The 20,397-nt window shown below is 45.6% G+C and overlaps 1 protein-coding gene across 1 annotated transcript in view; it reads right to left on the reverse strand.

Annotated features, from left to right (window-relative positions):
- The window catches only part of LOC115191800 (lipopolysaccharide-responsive and beige-like anchor protein), a gene marked incomplete in the record, with an annotated part of 272,883 nt that overhangs the window by 166,728 nt on the left and 85,758 nt on the right, over positions 1 to 20,397 (reverse strand). The window contains 5 exon segments of the mRNA XM_029749734.1: positions 2,078 to 2,247; positions 12,839 to 13,187; positions 13,427 to 13,568; positions 14,028 to 14,135; positions 15,071 to 15,201. Of these exon segments, the coding sequence (XP_029605594.1) occupies positions 2,078 to 2,247; positions 12,839 to 13,187; positions 13,427 to 13,568; positions 14,028 to 14,135; positions 15,071 to 15,201 (900 nt within the window).

Below are 20,397 nucleotides of genomic sequence, written 5' to 3' on the forward strand. Positions count from 1 at the left end.
GTGGATTTATGTGTGTGTGGGATAAGTGTAGTGTAATTGTCTGGTGTTAGATAGTGGATGATGTAGAGTTTCCTCCGTACATCTTCCTTCCACTTGGGCATAGATCATTTTGTTCATGTATGGCCTAATTAATGCTACATTCATCATGGAATATTCATGCAGATTTTTCTTTTACAAACCAGCATGGATATTAGCAGGGTTTTCCTTTTGCACACCACTATGTATACAGGATTCGTTTGCCTTTTGAGCTGATATTTGACTGAATCATTTTTAAATGTTCCGGTAAATAGTGAAAATTATTTAACATAAAGTAAGCAAAAAAGTATACTTTTTTTAATTAACACATTTGCTTTCATCGCTTTCGGCGCATATTCATGAAATGACTTCCAGGTGCTTTACGACGCCGTCCTCGCGGCAGAGACACACGAGTCTATAACGTCTACAAAGCACAACGTTTGATTGATCTGGCCATAAATTCTATTTCACTGTCGCCCATAAATTCCATAATGCCCGGCTGAATACGTGGAGGCGATCCTCTGGTGTTTGGTGGGCTTGTTTTCCCAGCAGTAAGGTCTCAGAGCAGGGATAACTCTTAGGGAACGACAGGCTGTGGTGTGGACTGGAATGTGTGTGTGTGGACACGGGGGCCCGTCTTTAAGCACCACTGTGTTGTGTGGCCTGCTGAGAGGCTCCCAGTGGACATGAAGTAGCTCCTTCAAACAGTGGAGGAGTAAATTAACTTATCTACATTAATCCTCCCACTGGCCCCCCTTAAACCCACACACTCTCTCGCTCTCTTCACCCCCTTTCACACACACTCCTCTCAAACCGCACACACACACTTACGCAAACATTTCCCGCCTAACGCTATAGTAGGCTACATGCACAAGCGCCTAAAACACACACACACACACACACACACACACACACACACACACACACACACACACACACACACACACACACACGCTCTATCCACACACAAGACATGAAAGGAAATGTCAATAGGTCTTCTGCCTAGTGTTTACCGACTGTCACCATGGACTAAAGGAGTCCTACTCCACTCAATAGACAAGACTTCTACTTGAGTTGAAAGAAATTTGAGCACTTTTATTAAGCTGAGCCTGGTGCATAGAAAACAATGTGGACTTGATCAAGTTTATACATTCATCTATGATTCTATAACTTGTTATGCATCATTTATCATTCATATACGCTGTAAAATTCCTAGTTCTACAACACACAGAATATCACTCCTTCTTTACCGAATGTCAACATGACATCCCATTTAAGCCAAACCTAAATAAATACCCCATTAAGACAGAATAAAAGTCAGTATTTGGGCTGCAGTCAGAGTACTGTACTACATAGCATCTGACAGTAATCCCTGATAACGCACTAATCCTGTAATAATGCTGCTCTGTCTGCCTGCTCTGCTGTGTTCCAGGCTAACTGGATTACACAGCGTGGAGGGAACACTCAGAAATACACACTGAAATACTATACTACATTGTAGTCATCTAGCAAACGTTCTTATCCAGAGTGACTTACAGGAGCAGTTTGGGTTAAGTGCCTTGCTCAAGGGCACATCGGCAGATTTTTCACCGTCGGCTTGGGGATTACAAACCCAACGCTCTTAACCGCTAGGCTACCTGCCGCCTTATACTGAGGGACTGATCTATGGAACCTAACATAGAAGTACTGCTAAGGCTTAAGGAGGCAAATTAGGGACTGTGGTATCAACACAGGTTTCAGGAAGAGGATAAGACGACCCTTTTACTGTCAGATAAGCTGCAAAACGCATCATACTGTGACACTTTCTGTATTTTGAAAGTTCAATATCTTGAAAACTTCACTGCGGACAAGCAAAACATTTCAGGACTGTATCAACAGCGGACTAATGAAACAAATACCAAAAGATAGTTTTTTTGACAGGTATTTTCCTTGGACATGGCTAGCTGGAATTCTTGGTGTTGTCACTGACTTATTGTTTGATGCAGCTCTGACGTGCTGTCTCCGTAGCATGGTAACCTTAATGCTGGGTCCCCTAACATACCTCTTAATGTCTGGGACTCACCGGCTGCAGCCTCAGCGGTGGTGCTCTGGGAGGCGTCGCCCGTGGAAACCACGGCAACGTTGTTGACTGGTGTCCCGGCGGCCGCCACAGCAGCGGTGGCTGATGGGACAGGAGTGGAGGAGCCTGGGGACGGAGCCCCGCCCACCTTCTTGGGCGCCACCCGAACGCTTCTGTAAAAGATGAGAGTAAATATGAAAATGTGTTGAATACTATTAAAACACAAATAAAATGCATTCCTTGAGACATCTGAATAACTAAGGACAGAAGAACATAACATTTTTCATTCTAGAATATAAACAATAGTCATGATGTCAGTTTAGTAGGCATACTGCATAGTGAGATGTGATTGATAAGACACAGGCTGCAGCATGCGAAAACAACAGTACAGGATCCCATTTAGACAGTAGAGTCATTAGAGGCCTATTTCCCTGACACAGAATATTCAGTAATGGCTGCATCCATCTTACCTGAAATCGATTGGCTCCCTGCAGCACTCACTCACTCACTCAGTAAGTCAGTAAACATTGTGATTTATTAGCGGAAAGTGGGCCCATCCACCATTACAAATAATATTAAAGCTTCAATACATTGTTAGGGACGTGACCACGACAACATACAATGTGGAAAATCTGGATTCTGGCTCGGAGACAAATGGAGCACACATGACAGAAAAGTAGGAATTCCTGATAAATACATCTGATAAATCTGATATATTTTGCTGGTGGTCAGCTGGAAGGAATAGAACAGTTCGGACACAGCCTTTGTAGTGTTTTACTCATCTACTGTTGTTTTAAACACATGGATAACAGACATGGTCATAGACCCACAGCAGAAGCTGTAGTAAACTACTTTACTCTTAGGATACCTTAGGTTACACTAGGGGTGGGCAACATGCGGCCCGCGGACAGGATCCGGCCCGCAAGCCCATTCATTCTGTGTCCCGCTGGAGGTTTGGTTAGGGGGAGGGGGGTTTTGGTTAAAAAGCACTCCAGGCCACTCTTGAATGTCTACAAATAGATAGAAGGTACGTAGAAGTTATAATGACCCTATATGTTTACACTGTATCCCTGTCCTCAAGGTCCCTACTGTATACTATGGGCCAGTGTTGGAGAAGTCCTGGTCTACCCCCATCCATAACACAGTGGTCTGGTGTAGGTTACAGATGACGTGGACGTCGATTAAGGCAAGCCCCCGCACATCTCTGATTCAGAGGGGTTGGGTTAAATGCAGAAGACACATTTCAGTTGAATGCATTCAGGTGTACAACTGACTAGGTCTCCCCCTTTCCCTGACCAATGCTGTATCACTATATCTCTACAGTATGCGTCCTAGTGTACTACCATACATAACATATCTGGTGTACTACTTGAGTCATAGGTTACTAATACCAGTGTATCCCTCTCCCTAGGGGCCAGTGCTGTAGGAGACCTGGTGCTCTCCTATCAATAACATCCTTACAGGAAGAGAGCGGAAACAGCATCTGGATAAAGCTGTCAGTTTAAACTAGGCTTCCTGACAGGCCAGTGGCCCTATCAAAGTAGACCTGGGCCTTCTTATCAGTGCTGACACAGAGGGAGCATGACCTAATCACTACCTACTGGTCAAACACACACACGTGGGCGTGCATACACACACACACACACAGAGAAACACACACACACAGAGAAACACACACAGAGAAGCACACACAGAGAAGCACACACAGAGAAGCACACACAGAGAAGCACACACACACAGAAGAGAAACACACACAGAGAGGAGTATGTAGACTGGGCTTTAGTAGCTCTGCAGACAGAAAGCTGGCGTTGGTATCAAAGCAGGGCCTGGATGATTTAAGATGGCAGATGACACACATTAGGCTGAAGGTACTTTGGATGTTAAACACTGACTGGTTCTGACCCCGCTGTGATCTATGCTACAGGATGATACAGTCAGGCTGCAGAAATACCAGCAACAGTTAGTCTACTGTCTTCACACACACTGTTTAGTACATACAGGTCATGTTTTAGCTACTTCTGTTGAATGCACTAATGGTACGTTCCTCTGGATAAGAGTGTATTGCATCATTTCTCAAATGAAAACAATGTATTCCACAATGATAGTTGTCTTATTTGGTGTTGTAGTCTTATTTCGAGAACAGGGTTACTGTACATAATGTATATTGTAAATTCCTTCCATACCATCATTGAACTGGAATCAACTTCTGCTGGCTATTTTCACGCATATCACAGGTTTATTGCCAATATGGCCGCTCTATAATTGTGGTACTGTATAACCATCTGCATCTGTGACATTAATATGACTTAAAAGGACAGTTCACCCAAATTACAAAATGACTGATTTCCTTACCATGTAAGCATTCTATGGACAAGGTATGACAGCAATCCATACTTTGGTTAAGTTTCCTTGGCATTGTTTAAACATGCTAACGCTTTAGCATTTGTAGCACAAATCCCATTTATGTCAGGGGACCGATATTAGCATTTTTCGCGCATCATGTCCAAATAATTTATAAGTGACTTTGTTGAGCTTCACAATCAATTTGAGATACTTTCGGACGATTTGGCACCAAAAAATCTAATATCGGTCAAATGACTTGGATATGTGCCACAACAGTGCGGATAAAGTTCGTAATGACACACTCTTACAACATCTAAAAGATCGCCATCATTACACAGAGCTCCGCCATTTCTAAAAGGATGGATTTGGATGTTTATGGAGCCTTTGCTAATGTTAATACATGGCCCATATAGTGCAGAACGAAAGACGTGTATATTGGGGGGGATAGGTTTCTCAAAACCAAGTGAAATCACAAATACAAAATAGGACTCTTCTATAACATGCCCTTTAAATAAAAAAATTGAGATTTGGATGTAAAACGTAAACTTCTCCTTGGCACTTAATTAAATGTCCCTACTTCTGAACAGTAAAGGACAGAAGAAATAGGAATTAATACGCTAGCTAATTAGCCTTGACTCACAGTTAAAAACCCACCGCTGTCCCTTCTAGAGGTCGACCGATTAATCGGAATGGCCAATTAATTAGAGCCGATTTCAAGTTTTCATAACAATCGGTAATCGGCATTTTTGGACACCGATCATGGCCGATTACATTGCACTCCACGAGGAGACTGCGTGGCAGGCTGACTACCTGTTATGCGACTGCAGCAAGGAGCCAAGGTAAGGTGCTAGCTAGCATTAAACGTATCTTATAAAAAACAATCAATCTTAACATAATCACTAGTTAACTACACATGGTTGACGATATTACTAGTTTATCTAGCTTGTCCTGCGTTGCATATAATCGATGCGGTGCCTGTTAATTTATCATTGAATCACAGCCTACTTCGCCAAACGGGTGATTTAACATGCGTATTTGCGCACCAAACATCAACGCCTTTCTTAAAATCAATACACAAGTATATATTTTTAAACCGGCATATTTAGTTAATATTGCCTGCTAACATGAATTTCTTTTAACTAGGGAAATTGTGTCACTTCTCTTGCGTTATGTGCAACAGAGTCAGGGTATATGCAGTAGTTTGGGCCGCCTGGCTCATTATGAACTGTGTGAAGACTATTTCCTCCTAACAAAGACAGCCAACTTCGCCAAACGGGAGATGATTTAACAAAAGCGCATTTGTGAAAAAAGCACAATTGTTGCACGAATGTACCTAACCATAAACATCAATGCCTTTCTTAAAATCAATACACAGAAGTATATATTTTTAAACCTGCATATTTAGTCAAAAGAAATTCATGTTAGCAGGCAATATTAAACTAGGGAAATTGTGCCACTTCTCTTGCGTTCATTGCAAGCAGAGTCAGGGTATATGCAACAGTTTGGGCCGCCTGGCTCGTTGCGAACTAATTTGCCATTATGACATAACATTGAAGGTTGTGCAATGTAACAGCAATATTTAGTCTTATGGATGCCACCCGTTAGATAAAATACGGAACGGTTCCGTATTTCACTGAAAGAATAAACGTTTTGTTTTCGAAATGATAGTTTCCGGATTTTACCATATTAATGACCTAAGGCTCGTATTTCTGTGTGTTATTATATTATAATTAAGTCTATAATTTGATAGAGCAGTCTGACTGAGCGGTGGTAGGCAGCAGCAGGCTCGTAAGCATTCATTCAAACAGCACTTTACTGCGTTTGCCAGCAGCTCTTCGCAATGCTTCAAGCATTGTGCTGTTTATGACTTCAAGCCTATCAACTCCCGAGATTAGGCTGGCAATACTAAAGTACCTATTACATCCAATAGTCAATGGTATATGAAATACAAATGGTATAGAGAGAAATAGTCCTATAATAACTACAACCTAAAACTTCTTACCTGGGAATATTGAAGACTCATGTTAAAAAGGAACCACCAGCTTTCATATGTTCTCATGTTCTGAGCAAGGAACTTAAACGTTAGCTTTCTTACATGGCACATATTGCACTTTTACTTTCTTCTCCAACACTTTGTTTTTGCATTATTTAAACCAAATTGAACATGTTTCATTATTTATTTGAGACTAAATTGATTTTATTGATGTTTTAAAATAAAAGTGTTCATTCAGTATTGTTGTAATTGTCATTACAAATATATCCTGGAGAGTCATCCCATTTGATTGTTCGATCTACAAATAGGTTTATCATAAAGCAGAATAGGATAGTTGTTACCAACCACTGCAAAGGGACTAGAGGTCGACCGATTATGATTTTTCAACGCCGGTGCCGATTATTGGAGGACCCCCCCAATATATACACTGATTAATCGGTATCGGCATTTTTGGGTCCTCCAATAATCGGTACCGGTGTTGAAAAATCATAATCGGTCGACCTCTAGTCCCTTCGCAGTGGTTGGTAACAACTATCCTATTCTGCTTTATGATAAACCTATTTGTAGATCGAACAAGACTCCAGGACCCTAGCTTGCTAAGCAGTAACTTTATACACAGGCGCTCACTTTCTCACTCACACTCTCAGCCTGTAAGCACATTCCTCGATTCAACTCTTAGGAATAGCACAGATTAATGAAATTGCTTGTGTTTACAAGGCGGCGAGCCCGGTTATTGGTTAAAACCTCTAAATTATTCAGGCCCTGCCAACCCGAAACCCAGAGAGCCCAGAGCTTTGCTTCTTCCAGCTCCTCTCCTGGTCGTGGGCTTAACAGTAACAGCCAAGCACCTGCTCTGACGGATGATTAATCGACAGAGGCGTGGGGCTCAACGATAAGTGTAGCTAATAACCTAACTGAATAATTTAAAGGCCTGAGTTGCTGGGGAACAGATGGAGAACCTAACACCGAACCCCAACCCTGTACCGCTACACACACACACACACACACACACACACACACACACACACACACACACACACACCTCCCCAAGGGCTTGACATAGCCTGGCTTCTCTTACTCATAACCGGTGCAGAGAACCAGACCATGGTCTCTCCTGTCCCTCTCCCGCCGCTGTCGACACCTCTCTCCCTGGGTGCTTCACGTCAGCACCACCCCTGATACTAGTGACTACCATCCAATCTAGTCAGTATCTGACCAGCCGAGTTAACTGGATAGGGCTTTCCCTTCTGGTATGACTTAGAGTAGACATATCTGGCAATGCCATTTCTGATGGCTATAGTACAGAGTATGTGAATTATTTAAAACATCCAACACATCACGCAATACAAGCTACACATGTTCACGTATCGTGTCTTCAAACATGGTTCACACTGCAAAAGAACAACAGGCCATTAGTCAGATTCCACATGGGAATTGTTAAGTGGGATGAACTGTATTTTTAATTCCCAAGTGGACATAGAGGTTAGCATCAGATTCCCACCACAGACAAGCTTAACAGGACACATTGAAGTACATATCCAGATGAATGCTAACTGCATGTCTCATACTGTTGCCCCCTCCAGAGAGGCGGCCCCCCTACCCCCCATTCTCCTGTTTATCCTTATGGCTTATTCATGTAAGGGGATGGGGGTGGGGCCCCAGCGGCTGTCTGTCTGTCTGTGTCCCATGCAGTCTGGCTTTGATCTTCCCCACTCTCCCTCTCATTTCATGCGGCCCTGTGCATGTGAACATGCGAATCATGCCTCCTATGTTCTTTATATCCCCCTAACAACAACCCCTTCCCAACCTCCAACGCTCTACCTGTGACTTTCAGTCACAGCGTCCGGTTGGACGTGGCCTTGGTGACATCAGTGATTAATGACAGTAGTGTTTGGCCTGAGGACAGCAGAGGTGGTGAGAAAGAAGGGAGAGATGGAGCACCCTCCATGTCTCTCCCAGTGTGACAGGGGATCACACTAAAGGTTCCTATTCAAAGAAGCCCACTGTCATCTAACTGGTCTGACAAGTCTCTCTGTCATGGCAGTATGCTGTTTGTTGATCACAGTGTGTTCAAGTGCCAATGAGCAACTAGCTATGATATTTGCACTCAATAAATTTCACCTACAATCCCTTACCACAAACCATCACATTTTCAACATGGCCGATTTTTGCTTTACAAAGGCATCTGGCAAGTCCAACTTACAGAATTCAAAATGCCTTACTAACACAAATGTCAAACTAACACCCACATTTGCTGCTGTAACACGCCATGTAAATCACACTGCTATTCTGCCTCCCGTAGACGACCGTTTTCCAGGGCTCTGGTTAGCATCAGCAAATATTTGTGGACTTTCTGTCATAACAGGGGCATATCCCCGAGACGTATGTATGTACGGCAGAATCTAGCCGACCGGGCCTCCATCTCTCTGCCTAGTAAATAAATCAGAGTGATACTTCACCTCTGACCCCGGCCATTTTTATCTGGGAGATACTGCTTTTTCCACGCTCGTAAATGTAATACCCCGGGACCGGTTATTTGGATGGAGGACGGCCGGTTGGTTCCCATGTTTTCGGCGTAGGTGTCAGCGTCAGTCTGTCTGTCTACACAGGGTGTCTGTCTGCACCGCTGTCACTGAGCCATGCAGGACTTTATGATGCACTACTGCTCTGTGTTTGAGCATGAGGTACCTGAGCAGAGCTGGGCGATAGGGACAAGAATCCATATTGCGATAAATTGCCCTAACTGATGTGATAACTAAAACGATAGGTTCATAATATTCATGTACACCACAGTTAAAATATATGTCATTTAAACCACTATTACTAGTCTGATGGTCGTAGTCATTAATTGTCACATTAACAAATCACTCATATTAGCAAACGTATTTAATCTCAAACTTCACATTTATCTAGAAAAGGCTACTTATCATCATGAATGATATCAGCAAAATGCCCGCGATAAGTGATCGGTGGTGTCAGAAAAAATGGTTTATCGTCCCAGCTCCATACCGGAACCATTTGAGGGATCAGATTCATTTATATCATAGAGAAGTCTCTTTTTCATTATTGTCAGAATCATATTAATTTGTTGTCTTGAAAAGGTGACTGAAATCTAAAATAAATACTTTCTGGGAATTATTTTAACCATTTCAAATACACCTACGTTCTTATGCAGTTTGGGTATGCTCTGATGGAATTTCCCTACCATCTGAGTGAAAATCAAAAACTAAAAGTCTGCACTCTCACACAGACGGTAGAGATTAGAGTAGACCTGAGAGAGAGAGGAGCAGGGGAGAGCAGAGTCTAGACCTCAACACAGACGGTAGAGATTAGAGTAGACCTGAGACAGAGAGGAGCAGGGGAGAGCAGAGCCCAGACCTCAACACAGACGGTAGAGATTAGAGTAGACCTGAGAGAGAGAGGAGCAGGGGAGAGCAGAGCCCAGACCTCAACACAGACGGTAGAGATTAGAGTAGACCTGAGAGAGAGAGGAGCAGGGGAGAGCAGAGCCCAGACCTCAACACAGACGGTAGAGATTAGAGTAGACCTGAGACAGAGAGGAGCAGGGGAGAGCAGAGCCCAGACCTCAACACAGACGGTAGAGATTAGAGTAGACCTGAGACAGAGAGGAGCAGGGGAGAGCAGAGCCCAGACCTCAACACAGACGGTAGAGATTAGAGTAGACCTGAGACAGAGAGGAGCAGGGGAGAGCAGAGCCCAGACCTCAACACAGACGGTAGAGATTAGAGTAGACCTGAGAGAGAGAGCAGCAGGGGAGAGCAGAGCCCAGACCTCAACACAGACGGTAGAGATTAGAGTAGACCTGAGACAGAGAGGAGCAGGGGAGAGCAGAGCCCAGACCTCAACACAGACGGTAGAGATTAGAGTAGACCTGAGACAGAGAGGAGCAGGGGAGAGCAGAGCCCAGACCTCAACACAGACGGTAGAGATTAGAGTAGACCTGAGACAGAGAGGAGCAGGGGAGAGCAGAGCCCAGACCTCAACACAGACGGTAGAGATTAGAGTAGACCTGAGACAGAGAGGAGCAGGGGAGAGCAGAGCCCAGACCTCAACACAGACGGTAGAGATTAGAGTAGACCTGAGAGAGAGAGCAGCAGGGGAGAGCAGAGCCCAGACCTCAACACAGACGGTAGAGATTAGAGTAGACCTGAGACAGAGAGGAGCAGGGGAGAGCAGAGCCCAGACCTCAACACAGACGGTAGAGATTAGAGTAGACCTGAGAGAGAGAGGAGCAGGGGAGAGCAGAGCCCAGACCTCAACACAGACGGTAGAGATTAGAGTAGACCTGAGAGAGAGAGGAGCAGGGGAGAGCAAAGCCCAGACCTCAACACAGACGGTAGAGATTAGAGTAGACCTGAGACAGAGAGGAGCAGGGGAGAGCAGAGTCTAGACCTCAACACAGACGGTAGAGATTAGAGTAGACCTGAGACAGAGAGGAGCAGGGGAGAGCAGAGCCCAGACCTCAACACAGACGGTAGAGATTAGAGTAGACCTGAGACAGAGAGGAGCAGGGGAGAGCAGAGCCCAGACCTCAACACAGACGGTAGAGATTAGAGTAGACCTGAGACAGAGAGGAGCAGGGGAGAGCAGAGCCCAGACCTCAACACAGACGGTAGAGATTAGAGTAGACCTGAGACAGAGAGGAGCAGGGGAGAGCAGAGCCCAGACCTCAACACAGACGGTAGAGATTAGAGTAGACCTGAGACAGAGAGGGGCAGGGGAGAACAGAGCCCAGACCTCAACACAGAGCACAGCCACGCAGTAGAGAGCAGGAACCATCAAGATAACCAAGCATCTCCGAGCCAGAGCTTTCAGGGGTCTGTGAGGGTAGGCAGATCCTGGTGGGAGATAAAGGTAGAAGACCAGAGAAAGCGTGTGCTGACCTGGGAACCCCAGCCGCCGGGCCTTCATCTCTGGGTTAGAGGGGCCGGGAGCTGCCTGGGCTGGGGCCAGCTGGGGGTCTGACTGGGCCTCCCCGTGGCGAGGTAGAGCTGTTACTCTATGCTCTCCAGCTCTCCTCCTCTCCAACGCTAACGGCCCCAGGAGCCGCTCTAATCCCACCAGATATGAGGAGTGCCCAGAGTCCTGACAAAGCATTCCACAGATAAAGAGTCTGAGGATCACAGGGATGCCTCGGAATTCCCACCGATTGGAAGAGGAGGAGTGTGTGTGTGTGTGTGTGTGCATGTGTGTGTGTGTGTGTGTGGGGGGGGGGGGGGGGGGGGGGGTGATGGAGAAACGCTTTCTTTCTTCCTTGGCATGAGAACCTTGACTAGGTGTCTCTTTTCCTGTGGAGAGAGGGGGGGGGATCTTGTTCACTATTTCCCTCTCGCTCTCCCTTTCTCTCTCCCTCTCGCTTTTTCTCTCTCCCTTTTTCCTCTCTCCCTCTCGCTTTTTCTCTCTCTCTCTCCCTTTTTCCTCTCTCCCTCTCGCTTTTTCTCTCTCCCTCTCGCTTTTTCTCTCTCCCTCTCGCTTTTTCTCTCTCCCTTTTTTCTCTCTCCCTTTTTTCTCTCTCCCTCTCGCTTTTTCTCTCTCCCTTTTTTCTCTCTCCCTCTCGCTTTTTCTCTCTCCCTCTCGCTTTTTCTCTCTCCCTCTCGCTTTTTCTCTCTCCCCGCTTCCTTTGTGTCTGGTGTGCCACAGGGACAATTCCCCCAAAAACAAACCAGACCTCGTCCTCAGTCCGTCCGTCAGCTCTCTCTCACTTAGAGATGTCTGAATAGTCTGTATAGGTACAGTACACCCACCCACACACAGCACCGCCTTGCGTTCCCGCGTAAGTCTCTGACCGCTCGCCCCCGCACTCCATAGGGGATCCATCTAGCCAGCTTCTCTTTCCCTTATTATAGTACCAGAGAGACAGACAGCCTAGCCCACTGTGCAGACAGAGAGAAAGAAAGACCGGGAGAGAGAGAGAGACGAAAAAGAGAAGCTATTAAATATCAGTGACAAGGTGAAAAGAAACAGCTTCCTGCTGGCTGCCACAGAGTCGTCTTTTAGATCACTCTCTCTCTCTCTCTCTCTCTCTCCCCTCTTACTCTCCCTCTTCCTCTCTGCTTCTGGCAGATGCCTCGATTGTTTTGATGTGTTTTCCTGAAGACAGGTACTTTGTAGTCCTGTTTATTTGTGTTGAGAAGCCACGTCGACAGGCAAACCAGGAAGCTACAGGGATGGGGGGGATACAAGAGTTTAAAAGGGGGTCTGTGACGGTAGTGGGTTTCTGATGTGATGCTTCCTCGCCTTCACTTCGTACATGTTCATGTTGGACCGTTTCAAGGTAGGGAGGGGAGGGGTTAAGAGCTGAGGCTGTGAACCAGGTCAAGAGGTATTTAAAAAGTTAGCAGACTCCGATACAGAGATCAGCTTTTGAGAGACCGACCCCTGATTCTAAAACTCTGTGGCCCACGCACCTGTCAAAGGATCTGAACTGGTTGGGGTTGTTTCCCATAGCAGCTCCCAGGAAGGTCGGCGGAAGAAGGCTGGGGTCCACCATGATGTCATCAGCAGGCGCCGAGACCAAGCTGCGCAGGATGTCCTTCACGTTCTTCCCGCCCCTGGCGTCCGCCGTGGTGTTGTCTCTGTGACCCCTGACCTCTGAGGAGAGGGTGGACAGGGCCTCGGACACGGCGTCGGGCCCCTGGGCGGTGGAGTCTGCCTCGCTGGGGGCCACGGAGCTATGGTCATCCCCGATGCCAGAGTCTCGGCGACGGAGGGACACACTGCTCTCCAGGTCGGGACCGCCAGAGACGGCATTACTGTCTGATGGGCGGAAACATTAAAGGAGGTTTATAAACATTGAGAAAAACCTGAACCTTCTACGTGCTTCAAAAATGTTAAACTACTATAAAAGACTATCAACACACCAGTACATTTCAAGGCACAATCAAAACAATTGGAAATTCCATATATAACTAATGTATAAGACAGAGATTGTCATCTTGAGGGATGGACACTTGCTAGATGCAGCTCCTGCGTAGCCACATGGGGGAGGTGTGTACCTGCGCTCCTGGCAGACTGGCTGCGCTGGGGGAGTTTCTTGTCGTTTTGGGGCTCCAGGATGTCTCGGTACTTGGACACCATGAGAACAGAGATGAAGTAAACCACGGCCAGGGCCAAGAACTGAGCCTGCTTACTGTCCTCCTTTACCAAAACACACACGCAACACAGCTATAATACAGTACACCGCCAGTCTGTAATATGTTTGAATACGTACAGATGTAGGATCTTAATTTGATCACCCTGTTGCAGAAGAACTTTCCTACAATGCAGGATTTTTTTTTACTTGTAGTGTATTTGAGGTTTTAATAAGGCTTCTGAAATGTGTCATTTCCACTTTGAAATTTCAGACTTGATTTTATCAACACCTACAAAAATGTAATAATAATAATACACATTTCCTGTTGCTGCAGGAACAGTTTCCTGCTGTAGCAAACTGGCTCAAATTAAGATCCTACATCTTCACAGTATTTAAAAAAAGAAAATGATGGGGTCTTCCAAAAAGACAGCAATAACAAGTTCTGGCAATGCATAGGTACTGTTATTTATTTGAAAAATTGACTCATTTCAACTTCAGTCTTTATCAAAGCTTTGTAAACTCACGATATCTCTGAAGACCACGGCTCTGAGGCGGTTGATGTCCATTTCCTGTAGCAGACGGTCCATGTCTCTGATGGGAGACATCCCTCCTGTCACAACATCAACAGGGCTCTGCAGGTGTAGAACACACATACACATGCACACACGGACACGCAGGCAAGCACACATACAGAGACAGACACAGACATAATAATGTAAGCCCCTATTGCTGGTTAATGCTGAAAACACCATTATCGGTTTTTATACTCTACCCACTGTCCAAAACTAGACTTCTCTGTAAGTCTAATACATGACAAATGCTAACTGATTGTCATGGAATGTGTACGTGTTAGCAGAGGTCAACCACAACGACCCATTCCACCATCAGTAGCCCGAGTGTTGAAAATCAACCCATGGGAAGTGTACAGTTGGCCAGTCCACATACAGTACAGTATCTGCCCCATTCAGCAGGAGGTTGTGTATCCCCTTGAGACTCAGACCCTTAACATAATGGATTTACCATAGAGCCACTCACTGCATTATGAATGAGGTTTTACACACCGGTTTCAGGAAGAAAAACAGGGATTTTCTATTTTTTTTTTACTGGAAGTCACTATATCAAATCAAAAGGCCAACAATGACAAAGGGCCTTGTCTAGTGTAACATAACAGCGGGCAAAGTAATGCAATAAGATATCAGCTAATGCAATAATAACACTCTGCTATTACATAGGGAGGACCACAAAGGGCTGGGTTCCTGCAGGGGAATTATTAGGATGCAACACAAGACAGAGGATGACTTAGAGGGATGCTTACAATTCACTAAGTGCAGTGATCCTATTCAACTAATATACAGGAGGAGAAATGTCATCAATTATGGTATTTCTCCATGTCTGCTAGGGAGATTGGGAAATGTAAAAACATTTTTTTGGGGGGGGGGTTATTGCTAGAAAGTCAAGATTCCCAAAATGACAAAGGGGAGAGGGAGAGAAAAGAGAGTGAGGGAAGAAGTGGGGGGGGGGATTGAAGAGAGAGTCTGACTCAGTGAGGAGGGATGATACTACTTGCCTGCGCGGGCATGGACTTGGGGGCTCCCATGAGGCTGTGCACGGCTTGCTGGCCACGGGCGCTGTCCTGGCTGGGCTTGAAGTGAGAGTGCTGCTGACACTCCAGACAGTTCCTCACAGCCATGGCACACACTGCAGAGAGAGATGAGATATTGGCGAGAGAGATATTGGAGAGAATGAGAGAGCGAATGAGAGTGTTGCGGTGGATGTATAAGTCAAAGAAAATAGGCTGCGTACACATATTTTGAAGATGTTATCGCAGGTGCAGCAAAATGCTTATGTTTCTAGCTCCAACAGTGCAGTAATACCTAACAATACAAAACAATACACACAAATGCAAAAGGAAAGAAATGAAGGAATATCAGAATGAGCCATGTCTGAGTCCGGAATATAAATATATATGTATATGATAGTGTGTATAGACATTATGGACAGTATATGAATAGAAAAGTTCTGTACAGCAGTAATTATATAGGATGAGCCTTGACTAGAATACAGTATATTCATATGAAGTGGGTAAAAGAGTATGTAAACATTCTTAAAGTTACCAGTGTTCATTGACTATTTATGTTATTTATTTTATTTCACCTTTATTTAACCAGGTAGGCTAGTTGAGAACAAGTTCTCATTTACAATTAAGACCTGGCCAAGATAAAGCAAGCAGTTTGACATATACAACAACACAGTTACACAGTTACACATGGAGTAAAACAAACATACAGTCAATAATATAGTAGAAAAATAAGTCTATATACAAGAAGAGGAAGAAGTAGTTGTTTGGGCTAAATTATAGATGGGCTATGTACAGGTGCAGTAATCTGTGAGCTGCTCTGACAGCTGGTGCTTAAAGCTAGTGAGGGAGATAAGTGTTTCCAGTTTTAGAGATTTTTGTAGTTCGTTCCAGTCATTGGCAGCAGAGAACTGGAAGGAGAGGCGGCCGAAGGAGGAATTGGCTTTGGGGGTGACCAGAAAGATATACCTGCTGGAGCGCGTGATACAGGTGGGTGCTGCTATGGTGACCAGCGAGCTGAGATAAGGGGGAACTTTACTAGCAGGGTCTTGTAGATGACCTGGAGCCAGTGGGTTTGGCGACGAGTATGAAGCGAGGGCCAGCCAACGAGAGCATACAGGTTGCAGTGGTGGGTAGTATATGAGGCTTTGGTGACAAAACGGATGGCACTGTGATAGACTGCATCTAATTTATTGAGTAGGGTATTGGAGGCTATTTTGTAAATGACATCGCCGAAGTCGAGGATCGGTAGGATGGTCAGTTTTACGAGGGTATGTTTGGCAGCATGAGTGAAAGATGCTTTGTCGCGAAATAGGAAGCCAATTCTAGATTTAACTTTGGATTGGAGATGTTTGATGTGAGTCTGGAAGGAGAGTTTACAGTCTAACCAGACACCTAGGTATTTGTAGCTGTCCACATATTCTAAGTCAGAACCGTCCAGAGTAGTGATGCTGGACGGGCGGGCAGGTGAAGGCAGCGATCGGTTGAAGAGCATGCATTTAGTTTTACTTGTATTTAAGAGCAGTTGGAGGCCACGGAAGGAGTGTTGTATGGCATTGAAGCTCGTCTGGAGGGTAGTTAACACAGTGTCCAAACAAGGGCCAGAAGTATACAGAATGGTATCGTCTGCATAAAGGTGGATCAGAGACTCACCAGCAGCAAGAGCGACATCATTGATGTATACAGAGAAAAGAGACGGCCCAAGAATTGAACCCTGTGGCACTCCCATAGAGACTGCCAGAGGCCCGGACAACAGGCCCTCCGATTTGATACACTGAACTCTATCAGAGAAGTAGTTGGTGAACCAGGCGAAGCAATCATTTGAGAAACCAAGACTATTGAGTCTGCCAATGAGGATGTGGTGATTGACAGAGTCGAAAGCCTTGGCCAGGTCAATGAATACGGCAGCACAGTAATGTTTCTTATCGATGGCGGTTAAGATATCGTTTAGGACCTTGAGCGTAGGTGAGGTGCTCCCATGACCAGCTCTGAAAGCAGATTGCATAGTGGAGAAGGTGCGGTGGGATTCGAAATGGTCGGTAATCTGTTTGTTGACTTCGCTTTCGAAGACTTTAGAAAGGCAGGGTAGGATAGATATAGGTCTGTAGCAGTTTGGGTCAAGAGTGTCCCCCCCTTTTGAAGAGGGGGATGACCGCAGCTGTTTTCCAATCTTTGGGAATCTCAGACGACACGAAAGAGAGGTTGAACAGGCTAGTAATAGGGGTTGCAACAATTCCGGCAGATAATTTTAGAAAGAAGGGGTCCAGATTGTCTATCCCGGCCGGCTGATTTGTAGGGGTCCAGATTTTGCAGCTCTTTCAGAACATCAGCTGACTGGATTTGGGAGAAGGAGAAATGGGGAAGGCTTGGGCGAGTTGCTGTGGGGGGTGCAGTGCTGTTAACCGGAGTAGGGGTAGCCAGGTGGAAAGCATGGCCAGCCGTAGAAAAATGCTTATTGAAATTCTCAATTATAGTGGAGTTATCGGTGGTGACAGAGTTTCCTATCCTCAGTGCAGTGGGAAGCTGGGAGGAGGTGCTCTTATTCTCCAAGGACTTTACAGTGTCCCAGAACTTTTTTGAGTTTGTGTTATGTACATAGGGCAGGAGTGTCTAAGGTGGAGGGTTGAGTACCGGGTGGTAGCCGGCTAGTAACAGTGACTAAGTTCAGGGCAGGGTACTGGACGGTGGTCAGCTAGTGGTGACTATTTAACAGTCTGATGGCCTGGAGATTGAAAAACAGCTTCTGTCTCTCGGTCCCAGCTTTGATGAACCTGTACTGTAACCGTCTTCTAGATGGTAGCAGGGTGAACAGACCGTTGCTGAGGTCCTTGATAATCTTCTTGTCCTTGCTTTCACACTGGGTGCTGAAGATGTCCTGGAGGAAGGCACACTGCCCCTGGTGAAGAATTAGGCTGGAGAGCACTGTGGCTGTGGACAATGCAGTTGCCGTACCAGGCGGTGATAAAGCCTGACAGGATGCTCTCAATGGTGCATCTATAGAAGATTGTGAGGGTCTTAGGGGCCAAGCAGAATTTCTTCAGCCTCCGAGGTCTTTACCACACTGTCTGTGTGGATGGACTATTTCAGATTGTCAGTGATGTGTACACTGAGGAACTTTCACCCTCTCCTCTACGGTCCCATCAATGTGGATGACTGTCTGCAGAAGTCCACGATCAGCTCCTTCATTTTGTTGACGTTGAGGGAGAAGGTTATTTTCCTGGCACCACTCCTCCAGGGCCCTCACCTCCTCCCTGTAGGTTGACTCGTCATTGTTGGTAATCAGGCATACCACTGTTGTGTCGTCTGCAAACTTGATGACTGAGTTGGAGACATGCGTGGCCACGCAGTCATGGGTGAACAGGGAGTACAGGAGGGGTCTGAGCACGCACCCTTGTGGGGCCCCTGTGTTGAGGATCAGCGTAGTGGAGGTGTTGTTGCCTACCTTCACCACCTGGGGGCGGCCCTTCAGGTAGTCCAGGGGTGAAGTAGTGAGAGAACGAGCAACCAAAAAAGCAAGACAGGAGGAGACAGAGAGAAGCAGAGAAAAGAGAGAATTGGGGAGAGACAGAAAGTGAGAAGTGAGGAACGGTTGAGAAAGAGAAAGAATTGAACTCTTGGAACAAGGTCCAGTCCACCTGGACAACAGCGTTTACCTCTTCTCTCCCTGCTCCCCTAGCCCCAACACTAGTTCTCCCTGTATCCAAGGTCACACTAGTTCTCCCTGTATCCAAGGTCACACTAGTTCTCCCTGTATCCAAGGTCACACTAGTTCTCCCTGTATCCAAGGTCACACTAGTTCTCCCTGTATCCAAGGTCACACTAGTTCTCCCTGTATCCAAGGTCACACTAGTTCTCCCTGTATCCAAGGTCACACTAGTTCTCCCTGTATCCAAGGTCACACTAGTTCTCCCTGTATCCAAGGTCACACTAGTTCTCCCTGTATCCAAGGTCACACTAGATCTCCCTGTATCCAAGGTCACACTAGATCTCCCTGTATCCAAGGTCACACTAGTTCTCACAGTATCCAAACTCTGCATGGGGTTCATTCAATATTGGATGACAATGGGGCCTCACTGCATGTGGGTCGTGCCTGGGTAACAAACTACCTCACAGAACATGAGGTAAAATATCCACTGTTTGATAACTTGGCCTTCCCTGTGGCTCAGTTGGTAGAGCATGGTGTTTGCAACGCCAGCATGGTGTGTGCAACGCCAGGGTTGTGGGTTCGATTCCCACGGAGGGCCAGTACAAAAAAAATAATAATAATAATAAAAAAATGCATGAAATGAAATGAAATGTATGCATTCACTACTGTAAGTCGCTCTGGATAAGAGTGTCTGCTAAATGACTAAAATGTAAAATGTAATAACTTCAGGTAGGTTTCTGGCTCCTGGCCCGGCAAGGGGGCATTTTTTTATTTCTAATATTTGATTTGACCTTTATTTAACTAGGCAAGTCAGTTAAGAACAAATTCTTATTAATATGATATATTGCGGCGCTATATTCCGAGCACCGCTTTCTATTTAGCTTTCTATCCCTCTTTTAGCCCCTCCCTCCTTTCTGTATTTGACAACTGACAAATGTAAACTCTGAACCGTCTAGATTAGAGGTGGAAGTATTTCATCTGGAATGGTCTGGAGTTTTACATTAAGGCCTTCAGGAGAGGCAGTGTGTTTGTTTGTGTGCCTGTGTGTGTGTGTGTGTGTGTGTGTGTGTGTGTGTCTAAGTTCCCCCTTGAAACCTTGTTACAGTCTACCCAAATCAGATTACTGCACCAGCAACAGGGAAAGAATACCTCATCAAAAATTAATCTCATAACGGCAGCTCTCTAAAAGCAGGCATTTGCTACGACAGCATCACTCTATCCACCGAGCTCCCCACCAATGAGAATGGCCGTTGGGATAAACCCAGAAGAAAAAAAAAGTGACTGGCTATCAGCTGAACAAGGTGGCGTACAGGGCGACCATTTTGTTTACGAGCTAGTTTGTAAGGAGTATTTAAAAGCAAAAATGGATACCGGAGCACGGCCCATTACCCAAATGGAGCAGATGGTTTAAATCACCATGCATAGTCTTACTGTACTAGGGAGCTTAGGAGTTGGATGAGGGGTGAGTTGGAGGTTGGATAAGGTGGTTGGTGTAATGCAGTGCCTGAATAAAATGAATAATGTAGAGCATTTGAAGTATATTTTATTCAGCTAGCAGAGCAGGGGTCTAGCCGTGTCTCGGAGCTGTCACTGGGTTACTTTAATAGACTGGAACATGAGGCAGAGAAAGAGAACGAGAGAGAGAGAGAGGCAGGCCTAGGGCTACAGCCAG

Source organism: Salmo trutta, chromosome 4 (assembly GCF_901001165.1).
Source record: "Salmo trutta chromosome 4, fSalTru1.1, whole genome shotgun sequence".
Taxonomy (NCBI): domain Eukaryota; kingdom Metazoa; phylum Chordata; class Actinopteri; order Salmoniformes; family Salmonidae; genus Salmo; species Salmo trutta.